Consider the following 23831-nt stretch of genomic DNA (forward strand, 5'->3'; position numbering starts at 1 on the left):
CCCGTACAGACATTCATCGCTCGCCTCCGCGAGTAGCTTGTCTCGCCTCGCGAGTGAGCAATATTCATCGCTCGCCTCGCGAGCAAGATCGCTCGCCATGGCGAGTACCAGAGAAAGGAACTTTGATTTTTAAAATGTTGTTTTAAGTAGTATGTTGGATGGTTTTGAGTGCCTGGATGTTTATGGAGAGGACTGATCAAGTTTTTAGATCAAAAAGAGGATTAGGGAGCTTAAAAATGAAGATTTAGTGAGAAAAATGTCAAAACTCCCGAGAGCACCATTTTTCTGCTCGCCACGGCGAACAACTTAATCGCCATAGCGAGTAGCCTATTTTCTTGAGTTCGCCTAGCGAGCAAATGCACTCGCCTCACGAGTTACTCAGTAGCTGAAGTCGCATCTGTGTTTTTGAATATTGTGTGGTTGGATTCTCGTGTAGGACAAATGATTATGATTAATTATGCTATTTTACCAAAGCTGTTGAGTTGAATATGATTGATTGTTGTTTGTTGTTTGATGTATATTTATATTTAAATAAATTATACAAGATTTTGAATACCGTTGTACAAAGGTTGTTGTGTCACAAATTGACAATGTTGAGGTGTAAGTCATGAATAAATATGCGCTGTTGTGTAGTAGGAGTTGCTGTCCATGTTGTCGTTGTTGTAGGAGAGTTGTATGTTGATATGCACAAAGTCGAGGTCAATGTAAACTCAAAAACTGTTGAGGGCTTATGCCCTAGAATGCTTTGTTATTCAACTGTTGAGGGCTTATGCCCTGGAATGCTTGAGGGTAGGGGTGTAAGTGGGCCGGTTTGGGTTGGGTTTGGCCAAACCCAAAACCCAAACCATATAGGGTACTCCGGTTTGGGTGAGGTAAAATATCCACCCGTTAAACTATTGGGCTGGTTTGGGTAAACCCACTAATTTCCGGGTTGGGTAGTGGGTTACCCGAATTAATTTTTGCTTCTTTTTTTTGTAGTATTAAACCAAATGACAAGTCATCATAATTTTTTCATAAAAATAACTCAAAAATTTAAAGACATTGCATAACATAAAATTGCATTAGAATAAAAATACTCAAAAAGCGCAGCATCTTAAATTAGCTAAAGTCTTGGCAAAAGAAAACAACAAATGTTCAAGAGACAAATTGCAACAACCAAGTCAAAATAAACCAAAACCATGTCTCATCAAATACAAAAAAGAGCCCAAAACATAACAAGAAAAGAGTCTTGATGTCATCATTAACATTCCCCACAATTCAAAAGAGTCCTGACTTCATCGTTTATATTCTCCATCTCCACCAATGGGTTTTTGGGTTTGGATCCGGTTTTACCCGGAACTCATTTTATTTTATGGGTATATCAATTTTTAAAACCACATTCACCCATTTACCCGACCCAACCCGTTTTTTTGGTTTTCTTTAGGTGGGTTTGACCTGGTTTTCCGGGTTGACCCAACCCATGTACACCCCTACTTGAGGGCTTATGCCCTGGAATGCTTTGTCATTCAAATTGTTGAGGGTTTATGCTCTGGAATGCTTAGTCATTCAACACGTTGAAAATTGCACCACATGCATACTGTAGTTGTTGGTTGAATCTTGTTGTTGCAGATGTTGTTGAGTGAGTTGCTATTGAGTGAGTTGTTGTCGAATGAGTTGCTGTAGTTGTTGTTGAGTAAGATATTGTAGTTGTTGTTGAGTGAGTTGTTGTAGTTGTTATTGAATATTGTTATGTCGTTGTTGTTGATTGGATTAGTAAGTGTTATTAAAATTGAAGAAGTATGAACATTATTGGATATATGTTGCTAATTATGTTATTGAATTAAGTTGTTAAGTACAGTTGATAATCTATATATATCTATTACTATTGTTTGTGAAATCTCACCCCTTCTGCTTGAAAATGTTGCCCTTCCTATGAGTAACTTGCAGGTGATCCAGAGTAGTAGCTGATAGTTGTTGTTATTTGCTGTTGTGAGTGGATTTACCTCACCTGTGTCTTAGGAGCTCTGATACGTAACGGGATGGGATAATTTGTCGTCATATTCATCATTCCTTATGTATCATTATGAACCTGTTGGTGTTTGATTAAATCTTTAAAGATATTTTATGCTTAGGTCATGTGCCAGAATTTATTGGAAGTTGTTTTAATGTTGAAAATATTCCCCTGTGATGAATTATTATGTTTTACCGAAGACTATTAATTAATAAATAGTATTTTATTCTATTTATGGATTTTTGAAAAGCAGTGTAACATTCCGTTTGTTGATTACTCTGATTATTTAAAAGAAATTTTTATGTTGGGAAAACGGGCTGTTACATATCACCGGCAGTCTGTTCAGGGTACTAAACGTTCACAACTAAACACAAGGGTTGCGCTCGTTGCGGGACTTAACCCAACACCTCATGGCACGAGCTGACGATAACCATGCACCACCTGTGTCCGTGTTCCCGAAGGCACTCCTCTCTTTCAAGAGGATTCACGGCATGTCAAGCCCTGGTAAGGTTCTTCGCTTTGCATCGAATTAAACCACATGCTCCACCGCTTTTGCGGGGCCCCGTCAATTCCTTTGAGTTTCATTCTTGCGAACGTACTCCCCAGGAGGGATACTTAACGTGTTAGCTACAGTATTGCATGGGTCGATACACACAGCCGCCTAGTATCCATCGTTTACGGCTAGGACTACTAGGGTCTCTAATCCCATTCGCTCCCCTAGCTTTCGTCTCTCAGTGTTAGTGTCGGCCCAGCAGAGTGCTTTCGCCATTGGTGTTCCTTCCGATCTCTACGCATTTCATCACTCCACCGGAAATTCCCTCTGCCCCTACCGTACTCTAGCTTAGTAGTTTTCACAACCTGTCCAGGTTTGAGCCCTGAGATTTGACGGCGAACTTAAAAAGCCACCTACAGACGCTTTACGCCCAATCATTTCGGATAACGCTTGCATCCTCTGTCTTACCGCGGCTGCTGGCACAGAGTTAGCCGATGCTTATTCCCTGGATACCGTCATTGTTTCTTCTCCAGGAAAAGAAGTTCATGACCCGTAGGCCTTTTACCTCCACGCGACATTGCTCCATCAGGCTTTCGCGCATTGCGGAAAATTCCTCACTGCTGCCTCCCGTAGGAGTCTGGGCCTTGTCTCAGTCCCAGTGTGGATGATCATCCTCTCGGACCAACTACTGATCACCACCTTGGTAAGCTATTACCTCACCAACTAGCTAATCAGACGCGAGCCCCTCCTTGGGCGGATTCATCCTTTCGCTCCTCAGCTTACGGGGTATTAGCAACCGTTTCCAGCTGTTGTTCCCCTCCCAAGGGCAAGTTCTTACGCGTTACTCACCCGTCCGCCACTGGAAACACTACTTCCCGTTCGATTTGCATGTGTAAAGCATGCCGCCAGCGTTCATCCTGAGCCAGGATCAAACTCTCCATGAGATTCCTAGTTACATTACTTATAGCTTCCTTGTTTGTAGACAAAGCTGATTCGGAATTTCATTTCAATGAATAACTTGTATTCATGGGCTTTAAAGTAAGCATTACAAAATTTTCAAGATAATTAAAAAAAAAAACGCCAGAGAAAGAGAATAGATTCTCTTCTATTTCATATTATATTATGTTTCCTTTGATACTAAGTTTATAAGAAATGAAGTAATTTAAAAAAAAAAAAAAAACTTAGCAAATGTTATGAATATATATATATTAGTGGATGTCCATCTATAACCCTTTCACATGCTTGTAACTCCCACTAGTAATTCCACTAGTAAGCGGGTTGTAATGTGATCATTCATGTATCTATATGTGTCCTATAAATGGGACCTACATTACAATGTAAAGACACACTGGTGAAGAGATAATACAAAGTGCTTTCATCTTCTCCTTCCTCATCTTCTTTGATCCTGTGCTTTTACTTTATTTCATAACACGTTCTCAGCACGAAGCTCTATCAATTTGAGGTAATACTAATTCTTGTTTTTTATTATATAACTAATTGTGCTGTATGCTTGTACGTATAGAAAATGTGTAGAAATTCTAATAGCAACATGATGTATATAAGTTATATATAAGTATGTTTCTGCAATCCCTTCTCTGACTGTTATGATTTGCCTCCATCATCATTAGTTGATGCGTTGAAATTCATTGTTTTTATTTACTCATTAGTTGTTGAATTCTTGAATGACCATTTGTTATCAAAGTTGCGATCTCTGTATTAACAGAAATCAGTGACCACATTAGCCTTATTATTATCGAAAGAAGTGAACAATATATAGCAGCTGGTATTATAACATTGAAGATATTATATAAAATTGAATCCAACCTATATCATATAATACTTATGGCTCTCATCATACAATTTTCTATAATTGTCTTTTAGTTAGGCCTCATAATTCAAATCATGTGAATTAGTTCAAATAAATTTTCGCATGAACTTAAGGTAATATTGATTCACATTACTTCTTTTTACGATGTTTTGTTGAGATTGTTCATTAAATGATATTTGATTTTAGTGGTTGATATTTTTCTTGATCCATATTAGTTCAACGTAAGAAAATTTTCATTCTTCATTTATAATATATTCATGCTAAATTGTTTGATTGATCTCCTTCAAACCTCTATTTGCTAAATGTAATTTTTATGATTATGTGAGCAATAATATTAATCTTTTTGACAATTGCCGCAGTAAACTAGAAATACATACTATATATTTTTTTTCTTTCTATTTTTTTGTTCGAAAATCATATATTAGATTTCTCTCCTTTTTTTCTTTCTATTTTTTTGTTCGAAAATCATATATTAGATTTCTCTCCTAACCATGTGCACATTTAAATATCAGTTCCTCCATAAAAGAGAACTTTTTATTGATTTGTTTGGAATTCACTTGTTAATACTTGTGCACACATCAACTTCTTCATATTTATTAATATCATCTCTTATTGCATCACAATTTTTAAATTTTATTTAACTTGTTTATAGGTTTCATACTATATTTATAAAGTACTTTTTTTCTACTTGGGTCTTGTGACTAAAAATCAATAGATTTATTTTTCTGAAATTTCAAAAAGAATTCTTCAAAATGCCATAGGTATGAAGAAAATATTTTTTTATTTTTTTATTCATTTTAAATTCCGAACATTAAAACATCCTTGAAGGATTGTACAAACAATAAAGATCTTATGATATAGTTCTTGAAGAACTATGTTTTTATGAAGATTTGAGATATGGTTCTAGAAGAACTGATAAGTTAACAACAAGCATTTGTGAAAGATTGCAAAATAAAAATATTGTGATTTTCCTTTGTCATTGTCGATAGAGATTTGTGGTTGAGTTCTTGAAGAACTAGATATTCGTTCATAATTTAAATATATAAGATCTATTTGATCTTAGTATAAGTTGAATTTGCTCTTGAAGTAACAAAATCGAGAAAATAATATCAAGAATTGATATAGTAGAGATTATCATTTATATGATACATGCGAAGATGGTAAAACTTTATTATGACTTTTGATGATTATGATTTTTGCTACTAATGAGTTCTGAGAAGGCATATAAATTAGAGATTAAGATTTAAGAACAATATTGTGTTGAATTAGAAGAGTTTCTGAAGAGCAACACATTTAAAGAGAAAGGCTTAAATATGCAATCCGTCTCTGTAATTTGGGCTGCAAATTTTTTTTTTTTTTTTACAAGGACGAAAATTAAAACACGTCCAAATTTAAAATCTTAACTGTTAGATACTTTTTTGCCACATGTCTTACATCCAAACCCTAAATGGAGTAAATGAAGCTTAGCCTAAATGGAGCATACCCGAACTCATCAAAATAGAACCCACATCGCACTATTTTTTGGGTTGGCTACCCGCTTCGCAATCTTGCAATTTTTTTAAATTATTATTTGGAAAATTCTATGGTGAAGTCATAAGAATGACTTTTTTGGTGAAGTTAACACTATAACATCAAAAACAGTTTTATAACTGCACCGTAGAAGCTCCCACTTAGCTATGCTTCTTGAGTGTGATGTATCCATAATATATTTTATTTCTATTTTTGTCCCTTCTCGTATTTTTTATTTGTTTTTTTTTTCTTTCGATAAAAGTTTATTTTTGATACTACAATTTAAGGTAGAGAAGAAAATCATGTTTAAAAAACATTTACACTTTTCTCCCTCTAAATGCACTATTGAAATTCAAACCCATGACTATTTAAGTCCAAGACTTATCGTTTTACCAGTAAGCCAATTTTTTTTTTAAGGATGCCAAAGATATATTTGTCTTCTTATTAATAGGCAGAAGTGTATTTTTAGTAAAGAAAGAAAGAAAGAAAGAAAGAAAGCACATCTTGAATAAGAAGTGTGTTTATACCAAAAAATAATTAAGAAGTATTTTTTATAAAAATAAGAAGTGTGTTTATACCCAAAAAATAAGATATTTTTGTGGATATGTCAGCACATCTTGAATTCGAATATAGGTTTGTTAATATTATTTGGCTTTTTCAACTATTGATATTCAACTTGTCAAAAAAAACTATTGATATTCAAATTAAATATTATATTTATTTTTTGAAAAAAAGTTAATTTTTTTTAGGGGTAAAAAAATTAAATATTATATTTTTAATATATAGGAATGACATATCCTATTGTAACTAATATTGTTAATTGCATATCGACAATTATATATGTTCTCAAGTGATCTCAGCAACCACTTGTTCTAGTATTAAATTTGCCATTTTGAAATAATAGAAAATATTTTGGTTGAATTTTCGTTGGTTGGTTAACTGTCACATCATTAATATGATAAAATGGATTTGATTGATATTAGATTGATTATAACAAAAACTCAATAAAAAAATAAAATAAAACTAGTCTCATAGATTATAATTCAACTGACAAAAATGTCTTATAGGAATTACTTAAGTCAGAAGTTCAAACAATGTCCATGGTTTAAAAGTGGCATGGTTTAATGTCCCGAATTTTCGTTCCCGAGAATATCACGATGGTTATTCTATAAAACATGGGACCCACATCACAAACAATACCACCATGTTTTCCGTGAAAACCCAAATCTAATTGGCTGGAACTCTATTTGGGAATCACTCGGGACAATTCCAGTCGCGATATATAGCACTCCCTATTGGTGATGACAATATCCTCTTTTTTAGGGGTTAAGATCCTCTTCATTTATAATTTTTTCCATTTGATATCATTAATATGCTTACAGTGGTTTGTAACATGAGGAGCAAAGATTATGGATTCTTAAAAAAGATGTTTAGGCCTTCCTATAGTTTACGGGAAGTCCAAAAAATTTATATTTTCTTTTGTCAAAGATAGGGTCTAGAAGAAGTTGAATGGGTGGAAAGAAAGAGAGCTGTTTTTCAAGAGAAGGTAATGAGATTTTCATCAAATCAGTTGCCAAGTGATTTTAAGTTATGTGATGAGCTTGACACAAGTATCATTACATTCTTAAAAAATGTTGAAATTTGGGGCCTAACTCATCCTTATAAAACCGGCTTGTAAGGTGAGGATTGCCTCCTCTTTATAAATTCTTCTCAAGAGTCTTGTCTATCCGATGTGGGACTTGGGGTTTTTCCCAATACACCCCCCTCACGCCCAGCACTCTTTGGGCTTGGTGCGTGAATAGATTTAGGCGGCCCTTGAATTCGACAAGCTCTGATACCATGTTGAAATTTGGGGCTTAACTCATCCTTACAAAACCGGCTTGTAAGGTGAGGATTGCCTCCTCTTTATAAACTCTTCTCAAGAGTCTTGTCTATCCGATGTGGGACTTGGGTTTTTTCCAATAAAAAATATGGAGGGCTAGCTATAAAGTTTTATATAATTTTGGTATCATTAATTCTAAAGTTTTATATTCCCTTAAAATATGGAGCTATAAAGTTCCATATAACCTTCGTATAATTAAGTTCACAGTTTTATATTCCTAAAAAACACGGGAATATAGAGATTTACATAACCTTGGTATAATTAAGTTTAAAGTTTTATTTTCCTCACCACCAACACGGGTTCTACAAAGTTTTTTTTTATAACATTAAGTCCAAAATTTTATATTTCTCAAAAACATGCGAGCGGCTATTAATTCAAATAAAACACGGGAACTATAGAGGTTCATATTGCCTTGGTATAATTAAGTTTAAATTTTTACATTTCTGAAAGAAAAAAAAAAGGGGGACTATAGAGTTTATATAGTCTTTTACATCATTAATTTCAATGTTTTATACTCTTAAAAAAAACACGGTAGCTATTTTTTTTGAACAAGTTAAAATGATATATATTAAGAACCACTAGTCACTCATCTCGCACAAGGCGTACAGAGGGAGTCACCAAAAAAAGTTACAATATCAAGGTTACTCGTGCATCAACAACTCACACCCTAAAAAAGAACGAATCAAAATCTTAAAGATTACATCATAACATCCATACAATACAAAGGGTGCATCCACCAATAGTTATAGCTGAAACGAAGGTGGGTTTATTAGCCTTAAGCCACTGAAAAGATAGCAGTTTAACATAGTCTGCTAATATGTGAGTGTCTGCAGCCTGCTGATGAAAAACTCGGTTATTCCTTTCCTTCTAAATAACCTAGACATAAGCCAACCAGATTATCCGAAGGAAAGAATGAGAACAAGGTGGTAACCCAGCCAAGTGTCCAAACTGAAGTAAGTGATTATGATTCCCACAGGGAGGGACAAAATATAAGTGAAGCCACTACAGAACCAAGAACCACACGCGACCAAAGGAAGTGGTATGTTGTCTCCATAGCGCCGCACCCGGTCACACACACATTATCATCGATTTGTAAAATTTGTCGTCGAACTAAGTTGTCTTTGGTTAGAAGCCGATTGCGAAGAAGTCTCCAAGTAAATAAAGATACCTTTAACGGAGCTTTCCTATGCCAGACGTCATCAAACAGGCCCCGTTCCGTAGAAGTATCGGCTGTAGTGAGGAAATGGTACGTTCCTGATGTAGTATTTTTGCATCACACAATAGTAAGTATTTATATCGTCTCCTCAGGGACTAGTGCGATATCACGGACCACTCGACACCAAATATCATTCTAAGTTAAAAGATAATTTGTTGTTTGTTTTAGTTACTAAGTTGCAAGAGTAAAAGTTGAGAGTAATAGGGTGTGAAACTTGTTAGGATTAGAGTTCCTTAATCAAGCGTCACACGGAACCTAATGACTATACATGGATTCTATCTTTTCTTTGATATTATCACGTATCCCTCGACAACACCATTCGTGTCCAAACAATATTGTGAAGTCAATTGTATCATTCAATCGTCGATGTCTCAAACTATTGAATGATTCAAGAGTCGGTCTTATCATTTAATTGATGATTTCTTAATCTATTGAATGATAAGAAAGCTTTAAGTTTGGATACAAAAAGTGATTATCAAAACATCAATTCCATGTTTAGAACTTATGTTTTGATAGATGATTATTCTAAACCTAGATTCAAAAGTATTTCTCAATCACAATTAAATCAAACATAAGCATTAAAGTGCAAGAATAACATCAATATTAAATCAAATGCTAGAACCATATATTTCTATATCAAAAGATTACATGTTAAACTAAGATCAAGTACCTCTAATCCCAACAAAGGAGATTTAGCTACTCATTGTCATGGAAGCCTTGCAAGAATGAATTGAAAGAGAAGGATTCATTACAAACTTGTGATCTCTCAACAAAATGAGGAAGAATCCACTTTCTATCACTCTCACTCTATGAAGAACAAGCCCTATCTCTCTCTCTAAAAGTATTACAAGTTAAAAACTATGAGAAAAACCAAGATAAAAACTGCTCCTCCAATTGAAATGATCAATGGCTATTTATATAAATTCTGATCTGCTTCAACTCGCCTCGCGAGCTCCTTCATTCGCCATGGCGAGTTTAAATTCCTTCACCAGTGGGTTTGTGCCACGTCATCTGTGAGGAGTCTAGACCGCCCTAACTCGCCTCGCAAGTACATGCACTCGCCATGGCAAGTTACTTGTTCGCCACTGCGAGTTGGAGGCGAGCAAAGTGGTCTCTCTGCCTATTTTGTACTTTTCTTTGTTTTTCATCTTTTCAGTGGGTTTGTGCCACGTCATCTGTGAGGAGTCTAGACCGCCCTAACTCGCCTCGCAAGTACATGCACTCGCCATGGCAAGTTACTTGTTCGCCACTGCGAGTTGGAGGCGAGCAAAGTGGTCTCTCTGCCTATTTTGTACTTTTCTTTGTTTTTCATCTTTTCTTGGTGTCTTGAGTTAGAATCCAGCACAAATGGGTAAAGTAAGATATATAAAGCGTAAAAGGGCAATAATCACTTATCTCTCGGTTTTTCCCTCAATAACTTGCAAAACAAGTAACAAAAGTGCTTTGAATATTCATTTAAAATACAACTTTCTAGCACTTATCAGTTCCCAAGCTAAAAGGCGCCTCCTCCACACCCATGCGCCTCCCCCTTCATCTCACCCTCTCCTCTCCATCTCCTCCACCGTCGCCCACCTATCAATAGCCAAATAAAAAAGGCGAGGGAATTTAACCCGTAAGGGAGTTCCACCCACCCAATTGTCCGACCAAAAGTAAGTACCCCTTCCGTCACCGACCACCCTTCGATCATTGGCTTCAAACCAATGCCCTTCCCCAACCCGCCACCACCAAGAATGCCACTCATCATCCGCCACCATAGAGAGCAGTATTTCTACCCCCTCCCTCAACCGACCCCCTCCTCCCCGTACCTAGCCTTTAAAACTTTATACCATAAACCCTCCTTATCTACTAACATTCTCCAACACCACTTCCCTAACAGAGAAATATTAAACTCCCTTAGCTTCCGAACACCCAACCGCCCATCCTCCTTTGGTAGAAACACCGAGTCCCAATCTACCCAAGATATTTTTCTATAGTCCTCACAACCCCCCCAAAAAAAAAAAAAAAACTTTTAAATAAAGATTGAATGGAAGAAATTATACATGTGGCAGCCTTGAAGAAGGAAAGAAAGTAAACCGCAAGAGAGGGCAGGACAGATTTTAGAAGAATCAGGTGACATCCTAATTAATGAAAGAAATTTACTTTTCCAAGTTGACAGTCTGTTAACAATTCGATCAACCACTGGTTTCCAAAACTTCAGATGCCTAGCATCCCTAAATACAGAAAAGGTAAAGATCCCACACGACAATGCATCACCATGGCAACCTCAGTCAACCAAGAATCGGAAACATTTACCCCCGTTAGCATACTTTTGTGATAATTCACTTTCAAACCTGAAACCTGCTAAACAAGAGTCAACACCTCCCTCATCGATCGTATGTTAGCCCAACTTTTTTCACCAAGCAACAATGTATCATCTGCATACTGAAGATGCGAGATGGAGACACCATCAACCCCACCAACATGGTAACCACGGTACATCCATGTTGCCACTACTGAGGACATAAGCACGTTAAAACCTTCTGCTACTAACAAAAAGAGAAAGGGCGAAAGAGAGTCGCCTTGTCGAAGCCCTATTTCCATAGGAAATTCCTCCGTCGGACACCCATTCACGAAAACTGAAGTCGTAGCTGATCCGACACACTCAGATATCCACTTCAACCAAAGAGTGGGAAAATTCATTTGAGACATAACCGAATCCAGATAACAAAAGTCCACCGAATCATAAGCCTTTTCAAAATCAACTTTGAATAACAACATTTATTTCTTTAACCGACGCGCTTCATCGACTGTCTCGTTCGCAATGAGAATACCATCCAAAATATGTTTCCCTCTGACAAAGGCTGACTGGTAATCAGAGACAACACTAGCAATGACTGCACGTAATCTATTGGCAAGGACCTTAACCAAAACCTTATACATACACCCCACTAAAGATATAGGACGAAAGTCATTCAGGCGATGAGGACTGGTTACCTTTGGAAAAAGAGAAATGAACGTTTAATTAACACCCTTTGTCAGCTTTCCATTTCGATGAAATTCAGTCAATAATCTCAAAAAATCATCTTTCATTTCCACCAAAAACTGTTTAATGAAACCAAAGCTAATACCATCCGACCATGGGCTCTTGTAACTATCACATTCCCAAACCGTATTTTTAACCTCGTCCAAAGAAAAAGGCCAATTAAGAGCCCCGAATTGCACAGTAGACAACTTGCAAAATACTAAGCCCTCCACACCCGACCTCTTAACGTCTAACACTTTGAAATGAGATGAAAAATGATTAAAGACAGTCTCTATGATGTTTTGTACTCCCTCAATTTGTACATAATTGTTATACCCTGATTTTGGACCTAAAAATACTCATTCAAATTTATTTTCTACTACTGATAATTGTCAATTTACTGTTGTTTTACTCTGAACCTTTACTTTGTTTCATCTGCACCTTTTACTGTCTCTGTCTCAAAGTATTTTCAATTGTGATTTTGTCTGTGATTTTCTTGCATAAAACCATCCAAAGTGTCTTTTCTTGTGTTACAAGTCATTAAAAAAAGGTCTCTCTGAATCATTGCTTTGTTTTCTTGCATTTTAATTCAAATATTTGCAAAAAATCGTACAAGAAAGGTATTTTGGTCATTTCCTGCAGTGGAACCCATTTTAGTCCCTGTGTTTGTCTCTAACACTTTTCAACTTGTTTTACAAATTATTGTTGAGTCTTTGTTAAAAAAATCATCTCAAAAATTGCATCTAAGTCAGTTTGAGTCAGTTTAGTCCCTAGGGGCATTTTGGTCTTTTCCCATTAAAATACCTCATTTTTGTAATTGGGTCATTTTAGTCCTTTTGTTGATTTTATTTTAGATTTCACTTTACGTTTTGTCCAATTTACCAATTTCTAGTCCAATTTTATTTTTATTGCATTTTGGTCCCAATTTCTTTAAAAATTGCATTTTTAGGTTTTTTTTAATTACAGATTAGTCCTTCAAGTTTCTTATTTTGCAGAAAGGTCCCAAGTCACAAATTGTACAAGGCCGAGCCATTTCAAGTCCAAGTACAGGTGTCACCATTTCACTGGTCCAAAGGCACACTTGGCAGCTTATAAATAGTGCACAGTGTCAGAAAAAGCAATAGAATTCACGCCACATCACAAACAGAACTCCAATTTCTCTCTCCATTCAGTTAGATCAAAATTCAGAAACCATCAAGAACAAGCAAGAACCCTAATTCTCCAGAACCAGATTCATGAACAAATTCATCAAATTTTCATCGATTCTCAGTGATCCATGGTGAATCTTCATCATTGAATCGTTTTCCTCTACAATTCAAGTGCGAATTCATCACCAAGTGGTGACAAACTCAAGCACGATCACAGAGTTTTTGAAGAAGAAGAAGAAAGAAAGAAGATGAAGAATATGATCCGGTGAAGAAGAAGAAGAAATCAAATCAGTGAAAGAATCACCGATTTATTTTCGGTTCCGAGCACCAAATCATCAAACAGAACGAGAATCAAGTGTTTCCGAAGAATCTTGTTCGAAATCTCCGATTAAATCACAGGTAAACATATAACTCCACCGTTCTTTCTTAAAAAGCATCAATAAGGACGAATCCATGTAGATCCTCAAGGTTTCAAACAGTTTCTTTCAAAGAATTTGAAAACCTAAAAAAAATAATTTTCAAAACCGTAACAAAGAATGTAGATCTACAAAGATTCAAGCCTTGCATGTGATTTCTGGCGTTAGATTCATGTTTAGGGTGAAGAAACGAGTCGATTGATGTAGGATTCATGATTTTCTGGTGAGGTTAGGGCTCGCCGGAATCTGGAATTCACGGCGGAGTCGATGAAGATTCTGATGAATCTTCATCTTCTCCGGCCGTCTCCTTCCAGAAACCGGCGAAGAGACGAGAGGCCAGTGAGAGAGCGAGGGAGTTAGAGAGAGAAAGGAGTATTGCAAATGAAATAAACCGGTGTCTTTACATATATACAGGCCAGTGAACCGGACCGGTCCAAAACCGGGCCATTTCCCTTCAATCCTGGCCGTTTGATCTAGGGTTGGATTCCCTGGATCAATCCTGTGGTTCCTGTGCACCCAGGCTTTTAGGCGTTGGGCTTGGGCCTCTGTCTTTGATTTTCTTTGTTTTCTTGCTATTTTCTTGCTATTCACACCTTGTTTGCTTGCTGTTTGAACCTCTGCTTGTTCAATTTTTCTCATAAAATTCCTAAAAGATCCCTATGTGTTCTTTAATGCATTTTTGATATCTTTGTGTTGTTTTTACATGTCAAAAATTGATAAAAATATATGTGTATTTTCTTGATTGTTTTTCTTCTTTTCTAGTGGAATTTTGTGCAATTTCTTGCCACTTTTTGTTCATAATATCTTGATCCATGGTATGATTGATTAATATGCAATCTTGTGATGAATATGCTACTGATCATATGCTTGTGTTACTGTTTTTAATATGTTTTGTTAGTTTCTTGTGTTTCAAGTAATGTGTTTCCTTTTATATTTTGGTTATTGTCGTCATTTTGCCGTTTTATCTCATATTCAATTGCTTACTTTTTTCTTACCATTTTATGCCTTATACTGCTAACCATTTTATTTCATTTTTCATCCATTTCTTGAGCATTTTACCATTTCATCCCCATCTCTCATAGTTTAGCCACTTTACCTTTTCAATTTCTATGTCAAATGGACATGTACTTTTAGGTAGTTTAATTTCCTTTTAATTCCTTACAAGACCATAGCATGTAAACTAGGGCAATGTAAAGGACAATGGACTCTCTATAGTGATGTACACCGACACAAGCACCGACACGCACACACGTTGTATGTTTACCGTTTTAGATGTATGTTTAGGAGACGCGATACTTAGAAAATATTCATTTTTCAAAGCAAATTAATTCCATCACTCAAATCTTTCCTAATAAACCTTGGAGTCAAAACTCCATTGTATTTTCCTTTATTTTCTTAATCAAATTCAAATGAATCTTAATTTCTACTTAGACACTTTTTTCGTTAATAATTGAACCAACAATTCACTATCTTTTCCTCTCATGCCTTTACGGCCTCTTTCTCTTCTTCAAAACCATTTTCAAAAACTAAAATCAATTGAAACACGCAAAAAATACTTTTGGAAGAGAACTACATGGAATTTTGATCCCTTAAAAGGGTATGTAGGCAAGAGGTCAAAACCTCTCAAAGTCCAATAAAATGAAATCTCATACACTTTCTTTCGAAATCCTTAACCTAAATAAACTCTCTTTTTCAATAAATAAGCATAAAAGTAAAGCGTAGACATAAAGCTAGGAAAGCGGTTCCTATAGAATACTATAGTCGTTACGGGTGCTTAACACCTTCCCGTAACGAAAACGACCTCCGAACTTAGAGTTTCTAAGGGTTTTCTCAATTTTACCCTTCCCAAGAAAAAATAGAGAATATCAAAGATTGAAAGGTTCAAGCCTAATTAATGACTTGATACCCCAAAATCGTGATAACAATAATTAACCTGAATAAACTGAAGAGCATTTCTCCGTCGTCTATATGACATAGCTCCATGAATTTTTTTAGTATTCGCATCTCCCTCCTGTAACCAGTTTAATCTCGCCTTCTACCAACACATACTAGTTTGAATCCGCGACATCGAATGCATACTCTGATAAGTCATTCAGTTCCGCCATTTCTTCCTCCTCAAGGTCGGATGTCTCCCCCTTAATGTCTAGGGTCGACATCCGATCCTTTACCGCTTGAATTTTCCCTTACATGTTTTTAGTATGTCGTTGGTGCCAATCTTTCAAGCTACTTTTAATCAACCAAAGCTTTTGCTTCAGGATAATGCCTCCCCACCCATTAACATCAAAGGAGGATCACTTTTCGCGAACAAATAGAGCGTAACCGGGAAAATTTGCCCAACATTTCAACATTCGAAGGGGTCGTGGTCCCCAATTCTCCTCATCCACACGTAGCACCATATGAACGTGATCCGAAAGGCCACTCTGAAGAGCTATCTGAATACAATTTGGCCACGTCGAGTAACAATTATCTGACAACAAAAATCTATCTAGTTTACTCATGGAATAACCATCACCTCGGTACCAAGTAAATAATCTACCACAAATCGGAAAATCCACCAAAAAACTATCGTCAATAAATTTATTAAAAATATCAGCATCATGTTGACGGAAGGATGAACCACGACTTTTCCGTTCCTCCATCGATGGAATAGAGTTAAAATCACCACAAAGACACAAATTATTACTGTCGTTACTAAGAGCAAAATGAGTCAGCCCATTCCAAAGAACCTATTTCGCCGCCGTGTCGCAGGGTGCATACAAATTAGGAATGACAAATTCCTGGCTAGTACCTATCACCCGTCCTCTAATCACCAAAACATGACTGAAACTAGAAGTAGACCAAACATCAACGACAATGTTGTCCCACACAGTTATCAACCCACCAGAAGCACCAACAGAAGGTTGATAAGAATAACCAAACGAAGAACTACCCCATAAACCTCAGACACCAACCTCCTCACCTCACTTTTTTACTCAAAGCCGCCTAAACCCCGCACATTATAGGAAATCATCTTCATTGAGACAACCCTCCACCCAATAACACACCGTCCACACACACCTAGCACTCCTCCGTACCATTCCCAATATCCTCTGCCTCCAAAAAAAAATACACGGTAGCTATAGAGTTTCATATAGTCTTGGTATAGTTAAATTCAAAGTTTTATATTTTTAAAAAACACGGTGGCTATAGAACTTTGAGAATTGCTCTTCTCCTATCTGTTTTTGCTCATTTATATCCAACATGAGTTAATTCACGTTGAAAATACACCTGCGTAAGTTAACTTACGATTATCTATTTTGATGGTAGCGAGCAAAACCAGATGGAAGAAAAGCAATAACCTAGAACTTATGAACATCATTAAGTATGAAGTTTTGTAATGGTTAAAATTAAACTTTGATAATTCATGTTTACAAATATTAGTTTACAGTTCATTGTTATGCGTTAATTTATAAAAAAAAAAAAAAAAACTTTGATTATTTTACTATAACTCTTAGAAGTTCAAAAGTCATATATTTAAGTGAAGAGTATCTGTAATTAGTTTTAATAAAAAAATTACAAAAAAATACTTTGATTATTTTACTACTCCCTCCGTCCCAAATTCTATGACGTTTTAGACTCTTAAAAGTTTAAAAGTCATATATTGGAGTGAATAGTATTTGTAATTAGTTTTAATAAAAAAATGACATTATGTGTCATTAGTATGTTGTTTGTAAAGACAGTTTATTTTTACTCCATCCATCCCATAATAAGTGAGTCATTTGCAAAAAAATATTGTCCAAAAAAAATTGATCCATTTCACTTTCAATACAATAATAATTGCTTTTTACCGATTACAACTATAATTAATAATAATTTCATCACTACCAATTCAATATATTCTACTTTGCATGTATGATAAGAAGGAATGCACCAATGTCCTCGTTAGCTTAATTCAGTTGGTATGGACAATGTATAATATATGCAAGATCCGGGGTTCAAACCCTGGCCACCACCAAAAAAAGAAGGAATGCACCAATACTAAAACACTCAAAATCATTTTTCTCTCTTTAACTTATACAATTTTCTTAATATATGTGAAATGAACAATATGCTCACTTAAAATGGGACGGAGGGAGTATAAGTATACTAATAATGTAAAAAAATAATATATTTTTTCATTTAATTTTTTTTAGGTGAGTTGGACTCTGAGGGTTCATCATGGTCAGGGAATGCATCAAAGTTTAAAAAGCGTTTACACACCATTAACAATGAACCACCGGTCAAAGTTTAATTTTAGTTTACCCTTTTGAAAAAAAAAAACGGGAATTAAGAAAATTGAAATCGACAACAAATTTGTTTGTAATTGTTATTGTTTTTACAATTTTAACCTTTAAGAGAGATGATTAGTGTATGTTTTGAACATAATCTTTAATGTTGATTGAAGAAAAATATATAAAATAAGGGGTCATGTTAATCAGTGCCCCTCACTAGTTAAACAACTAAAAATGAAAAGAAAAAACAAAGTAAGCATAAAGAGCAACATTTTTTCAAGTTTCAAAATGTAAAATACACAATTTTCGAGAAAACATTTTCTCTTATAATTTTTTAACTAGTGCCCCAGACACTAGTTAAGATTTTCCTAAAATAAATAGGGTGTGTTTGTAAAGAAATGTATTTGAAAATAACAAATGTGTCTTCTAAAGAGAAACAATTTTTTTTTCTTATATTTAAAGACGGATGTAGTATTTTTTATTTAATACACAAATGTATATGTTTTTTTTTTTTTTTTTTTTGTGGTGACCGAGATTTGAACCTCAAACCTTGTATATTTTATGCATTATCCATAGCAACTGAGCTAAGCTCCCACCATTGTATATGTTTAACACGAGGATCATATTCATACTCTTTACAAAAAAAACACAAGTATCATACTAGTTTTATTTCATAAAAGTCTTTTTTTTTTTTTTTTTTTTTTTTTTAAATTCTTGACTTTTTATAAAAGCGGGATCCAAATTCAAATGTGAGAAAACGTTAACGTCCGTTCAGTTTCTCTGTTTCGCGATTGCTTCTATAACACATTTCAAATCCTCAAATAAATATACAGTTTTCAGCATACCTTCATCTTCAAATTAGTGTCGAACCTTTGCGCCGGAAAATGGATCGGGAATGGTCCATCAACGACTTTGAGATCGGAAAACCACTTGGGAAAGGCAAATTCGGGAGAGTATACGTTGCCAGAGAAGTCAAGGTACCCAATTTCCCCCTTTTCACTATTTACCTTTTGCTGTTAACACGTCTTCAATCTCAAGTGTCGGTGCTGTATAGCTACAAATTGGCCATGAAGAGAAGATATCTTGAATTCATCTCACAAGCTGTAACTTTTTAAACTAATTTGTATTATTTGGTGTATATATAGGTAATAAATTTTCAACGACTAGGGGTAATTGCATTTTTTGGATTGGGATTGTAAACTTTAGGGAATGTTTGGTAATAAGCTAGCCACTTATAAGAGCTTATCATAGTAGAGTTATTTTTATACTTGCAAAGAGAATGAAGCTAATTTAAGTGTATGTTGTGATGTGAATAAGTTGATTTCATATATAAGCTATAAGCTATATTTTTTGGGGGTTTTGAGTAGTACACCTGGTTTGAGCTAGGAGTTGGAGGTGTTAAAGGAGATAGGTTCAAACCCCGACGAAAGAGTAGATATTAACATAACAACTGACCACTAACACCTACTTACTTATCCAAACAAGTAATCATAAGCACTATATTTTAAAAGTTTTTTAAATGACTTATATCGGTGTTTATGTTATGAAATAAATCAAAATCAGATCTTGTGAATTTGTAAGTGGATTTTCAAGTACAGGAAAAATTCAAATGTTCAGTCGGATCCAATAGAGTTTTTCGCTAATTTTGAACTTTTTCTTTCAGAGTAAATTTGTGGTTGCATTGAAGGTTATCTTTAAGGAACAACTTGAAAAGTACAAATTTCACCATCAACTGAGGAGGGAAATGGAGATACAGATAAGTCTTAAACATCCAAACGTCTTGCATCTCTATGGTTGGTTTCATGATTCCGAGCGTGTTTTCTTGATTCTTGAATATGCTCATAATGGTGAACTATACAAGGAGCTTAGCAAAAGAGGTCATTTTTCAGAGAAGCAAGCTGCAACGGTAATCCTTTATTAGTTTGATGAGTTTATGGCTTTTTGAAGAATTACCATAATGAGGCTGGTTTTTTAACTTGGTTTTAACTAGAGTCATGACTCATGACATGAGAATATGGAGTGTGTTTTTCCAGCTTAAACTTTTCCCTGCTATTGTATGCCCTCCTGCTTTTTATGTCATTCTTACAAACTATTATCATTGCTTTGACATGAATCATGGACACTCCTCGGATTAGACGTGTTCCAGCATCGGACACGTGTCGTATCCGACATCGACACTTGTAATTACACTGAATTATACTTATTAGCAGTGTCGGCATGTCAGTGTCCGTATCCGTGTCCGTGTCCAGTTGTGTCTGAATCTTCTGACCTGACACAATGTCACTCTGTGAATTATGATCACACACATTTTTTTTTATAATTGTGATCATCATATATTGACTACTGTTATGTTTTTTGTTTTGTTTTGTTTTGAAAAGCTACTACTGTTATGTTTACGCATTAATGAGCGGTTAGTAATGTAAATGTCTCTATAAACATCACAGATAGTCAACGTATCTTGCCTTGTCCCCTATATTGATTTTTGTAAATTTCTCGTATTACCCTATCCGTGTCGTAAAGTATCTGTATCATACTATCTATCCGGACTTCTTAGGAACTATGATATGTATGTGATCATTTTAGCAGTTAAGCACTTAAGCTAATTGTAACGACATGCTATGAAACATGGATTACAGAGAAAGTTAGTGAAAATTGGATTTGAAACTAACAAGTTTTTTACAAAGAATGTTTAAGTAGGGATTATGTTATAATCTACCATTCTATGCTTATAATTTTATTCCTTCCTTTTGTAGCAATTCTTTGTATTATATTGAATCTTACTTTGTTTATCTCAACTTTGAAAATTTTAGTACATTTTAAGCCTCACGGAAGCATTGACATATTGTCACGAGAACCATGTTATTCACAGAGATATCAAGCCTGAAAATTTGTTGCTTGATCATGAGGTATCTTTCTTTTATTTTACCTATATTTGTTGCCCTAAAGAATTCAGTTACCTTCATGAGCATAAAACATTTTGCATTTCATTTCAACTCTTTTTGATAATCTTTATTGTAGATATAGTTATAGTCAGTTGATTATTATTTGAGTAAATTTTGATAATCTTTACTGTAAATATGGATTACAGAGAAAGTTAGTGAAAATGAGATTTAAAACTAGTTTGATTGATAAATAATAGCTTGATTGCAGGGTCGTCTAAAGATTGCGGATTTTGGTTGGTCTGTACAATCTAAAGACAAAAGAAAAACCATGTGTGGTACATTGGATTATTTAGCTCCTGAAATGGTAGAAAACAAAACTCATGATTATGCTGTTGATAACTGGACTCTTGGTATCCTTTGCTATGAGTTCCTTTATGGTGTTCCTCCATTTGAGGCCGAGAGTCAAGCTGATACATTCGAAAGGTATCCAAGGGCATGGAACTTGCATATATATAGTAAACTAAATCACTTTCGATGTATAGACATGTAATAATGCATTTAAATTTGTGCAGGATAAAAAAGGTTGATTTAAGCTTCCCTCCTAGTCCTCTTGTTTCTTCAGATGCCAAAAATCTGATTAGTCGGGTATGATTATATTATTATAGAGTTAAATGTTTCTAGTACCTAATCCATGATTAGGATGTTGTTCTTACTGCTATCTGTAAATTCATACAGCTCCTAGTAAAAGATTCCTCAAGAAGACTCTCACTTCAGAAGATAATGGAGCATCCTTGGATAATCAAGAATGCAAATCGTATGGGTGTATGCTAGTAGAATCAACTTTAGTCGCTCATATGTATAATTATCTTCTCGAGGGATCAAGCTGGATTCTACATCTGCCATTGCAATATGATAGTACATTCATGTGTTTTTAAGAATTCAAATCATGAGCTAGAGACTTGTTGAGCAAATGAGAATTTGATTATAATTAGAAAGAATTGTTGTATAGAAAGTGTGCCCAAACATTTTTTTTTCATCTAAGTTAAGTATCAATTAAATTTAACTCATAAGGGCATTGTAACATTTCATATTGGCAACTTAACCAAGCTGTACCAATTTAACTCATAAGGGCATTGTAACATTTCATGCATATCAAATTTAATTAGACTGGACACATGACTAAATTGTAAAAGACAAGAACATATAACATCCAACCGAATCAAACCAATTAAGATACATATCAAATTAAACAAAAAATGGATCAAATAAAGCCTAATAGAAACTGAATCGGGTAGATATACCCTCCCACCTGCCCCGTATCATGAGCACAATCATCTCTAAGGTAATGATATAATACAGTCGAACTCCATGTCCAGTCGCCGCAACGGTCCAAATCATAAAGAAGGTACATCCTTGCAACAAACTCATACTGGCCCTCTGCAACAACTATCTTGTACAATTCAGACAGCCATGATAAATTAATTGAAATGAGGACTCATGGTTTGCTTAATCTTAGAAGTAGCTTCATCCCCTAGTAATACTTGAGCCGCAAGGGATCATATCTTCTGCAGAAAAGAATTTGTTGGTTGAAGGAAGATGCAAAAGCATATATGAAACTGACGTCGACCATTGTCAAATAGACCTAATGTGATGGTCATATCCCCAAACGACATATGAAATGAGCCGGTCTCTCTATGTCATCTTTCTACAAAGGCAGATGTGAGATCGTTGTAGACCATTGTCAAATAGACATAGTTAAAGGGTTTCAACCTTGAATCTTCAAAATCCATTAGAGTACATGTGCTGGTATGTTCACAAGTGTGAACTTCTTAAATATTTGGTCATGTGTGACCACCTTTAAGGGAGCATGATCGTGCATGTAACAATAATTTTGTTGAAGATATACTCATTATTTATTGACACTTAATTAGAAAACATAAATAACATAAAAAATATCTTTCATCGCCATAATCTCAAAGTCACATGGCGTTCATATTGGATAACACCGATGCATCGTAGGGTTAAGGAACCCAACATGCTGCTCCTATGTGACTTGCTACATAGCATATGTCATGGTCCTATCCTCCTCCATTTCAACATGACTATGACCACAAACATGTGGACCACGGATAGAAACACACATCCTCTCTGTAGATTGTAGATGCAGTAAGATAAAATCTACCACCAGTCGGTGGAACTGTATCATCAACTGGTGGTACTCTATCACCAATGTTATGAATGACTCTGCTACTTGCTTCTCTAGTTCAACCCACTAATGTACAGAGAGGATGTGTTGCTATCCGTGGTCCACATGTTTGTGGTTGATAAACGGGCGGACGTTGCTGGGACAAATGATAAATGGAGGTAATTGCTACTATTGGTGTTATGTGGTTGTCAACGAGTAACAAAATAATTGGCTGTGAGTGTTACATGGAAATTATTTGCCTGATTTCGTCTTACTTAGTGTTAATTCTCATTCTCATATCAGGAAGATGAGGTTTATCATCTTAGTACTTTAGTCATAGTCACCGTTTTTATTAGCAGTGTATTAGATTTAGATGCAGTTTGTTAACTTACTATTATTATTCATTGAAAACAGTTGATTACATAAAAGCACTTCATCATCCAAACAAAAATTTGTATGATTTTGCCAGAGGTTGTACGCTAGCTACGAGAGTTTCGGCAAAAATGGGATTGATTAAGATGCATACACATAGCTGAGATGGTTGTTTCTGTTATTACCAACTGACTTTGGAATTTATTTATCTATGATCAAGTTCAATGAACTTGACACAAGTCTTGCTTTTCATTCTTTCTAATTTTATGCTGATTGTTGATTTGTATAAATGACCTTAAGGATATAAAAAGTTAAATTTAGTAATCTCCACCAGAACACCGAAGTCTCATAATTTGGAATATAGGAACTCATTAACTTGTGTGACTGTGAAGTAGCTGCTGTCACACACCCTGCTTGATCGAATTTTTTATCAAGAAACAAAGCGAGTCATCATACTTCAGTTCAAACCCTTAAACATGCTACCCAAAGCTTTATTCTGGCTGATGCATAATCTTCTGGTTTATGTACATATACTGTTTTGCATTAAATACCTATTCAACTTGACTTTTATTTTATATGAGCAGATTCGGCAAATTGTGTTAAAGTTAGTGAAAAATAAGTTGGTTGCTATTACTTGTGCTGCAAGCTTCACTGTGTGA

The 23831-nt window shown here is 35.2% G+C and overlaps 1 protein-coding gene across 1 annotated transcript; it reads left to right on the forward strand.

The window, feature by feature from the left end:
• The first annotated feature begins 18481 nt into the window (after positions 1–18481).
• Positions 18482–21682, forward strand: LOC25501088 (serine/threonine-protein kinase Aurora-3). Its single transcript, XM_013589647.3, has 6 exons — positions 18482–18710; positions 19397–19639; positions 20544–20639; positions 20884–21098; positions 21188–21260; positions 21351–21682. The coding sequence occupies exons 1-6, from the start codon at positions 18618–18620 to the stop codon at positions 21444–21446; spliced, it is 816 nt and encodes a 271-aa protein (XP_013445101.1). The 5' UTR covers positions 18482–18617; the 3' UTR covers positions 21447–21682.
• The last annotated feature ends 2149 nt before the right edge of the window (positions 21683–23831 follow it).

Source organism: Medicago truncatula, chromosome 8 (assembly GCF_003473485.1).
Source record: "Medicago truncatula cultivar Jemalong A17 chromosome 8, MtrunA17r5.0-ANR, whole genome shotgun sequence".
Taxonomy (NCBI): domain Eukaryota; kingdom Viridiplantae; phylum Streptophyta; class Magnoliopsida; order Fabales; family Fabaceae; genus Medicago; species Medicago truncatula.

Excerpts from the sequence above, each read along its gene's own strand:
- LOC25501088 (XM_013589647.3), top strand. The coding sequence starts at position 18,618 with ATGGATCGGGAATGGTCCATCAACGACTTTGAGATCGGAAAACCACTT. Across the intron at positions 19,640-20,543 it reads CAGAGAAGCAAGCTGCAACG|TACATTTTAAGCCTCACGGA; the intron begins GTAATCCTTTAT and ends TGAAAATTTTAG. Across the intron at positions 21,099-21,187 it reads CAAGCTGATACATTCGAAAG|GATAAAAAAGGTTGATTTAA; the intron begins GTATCCAAGGGC and ends AAATTTGTGCAG.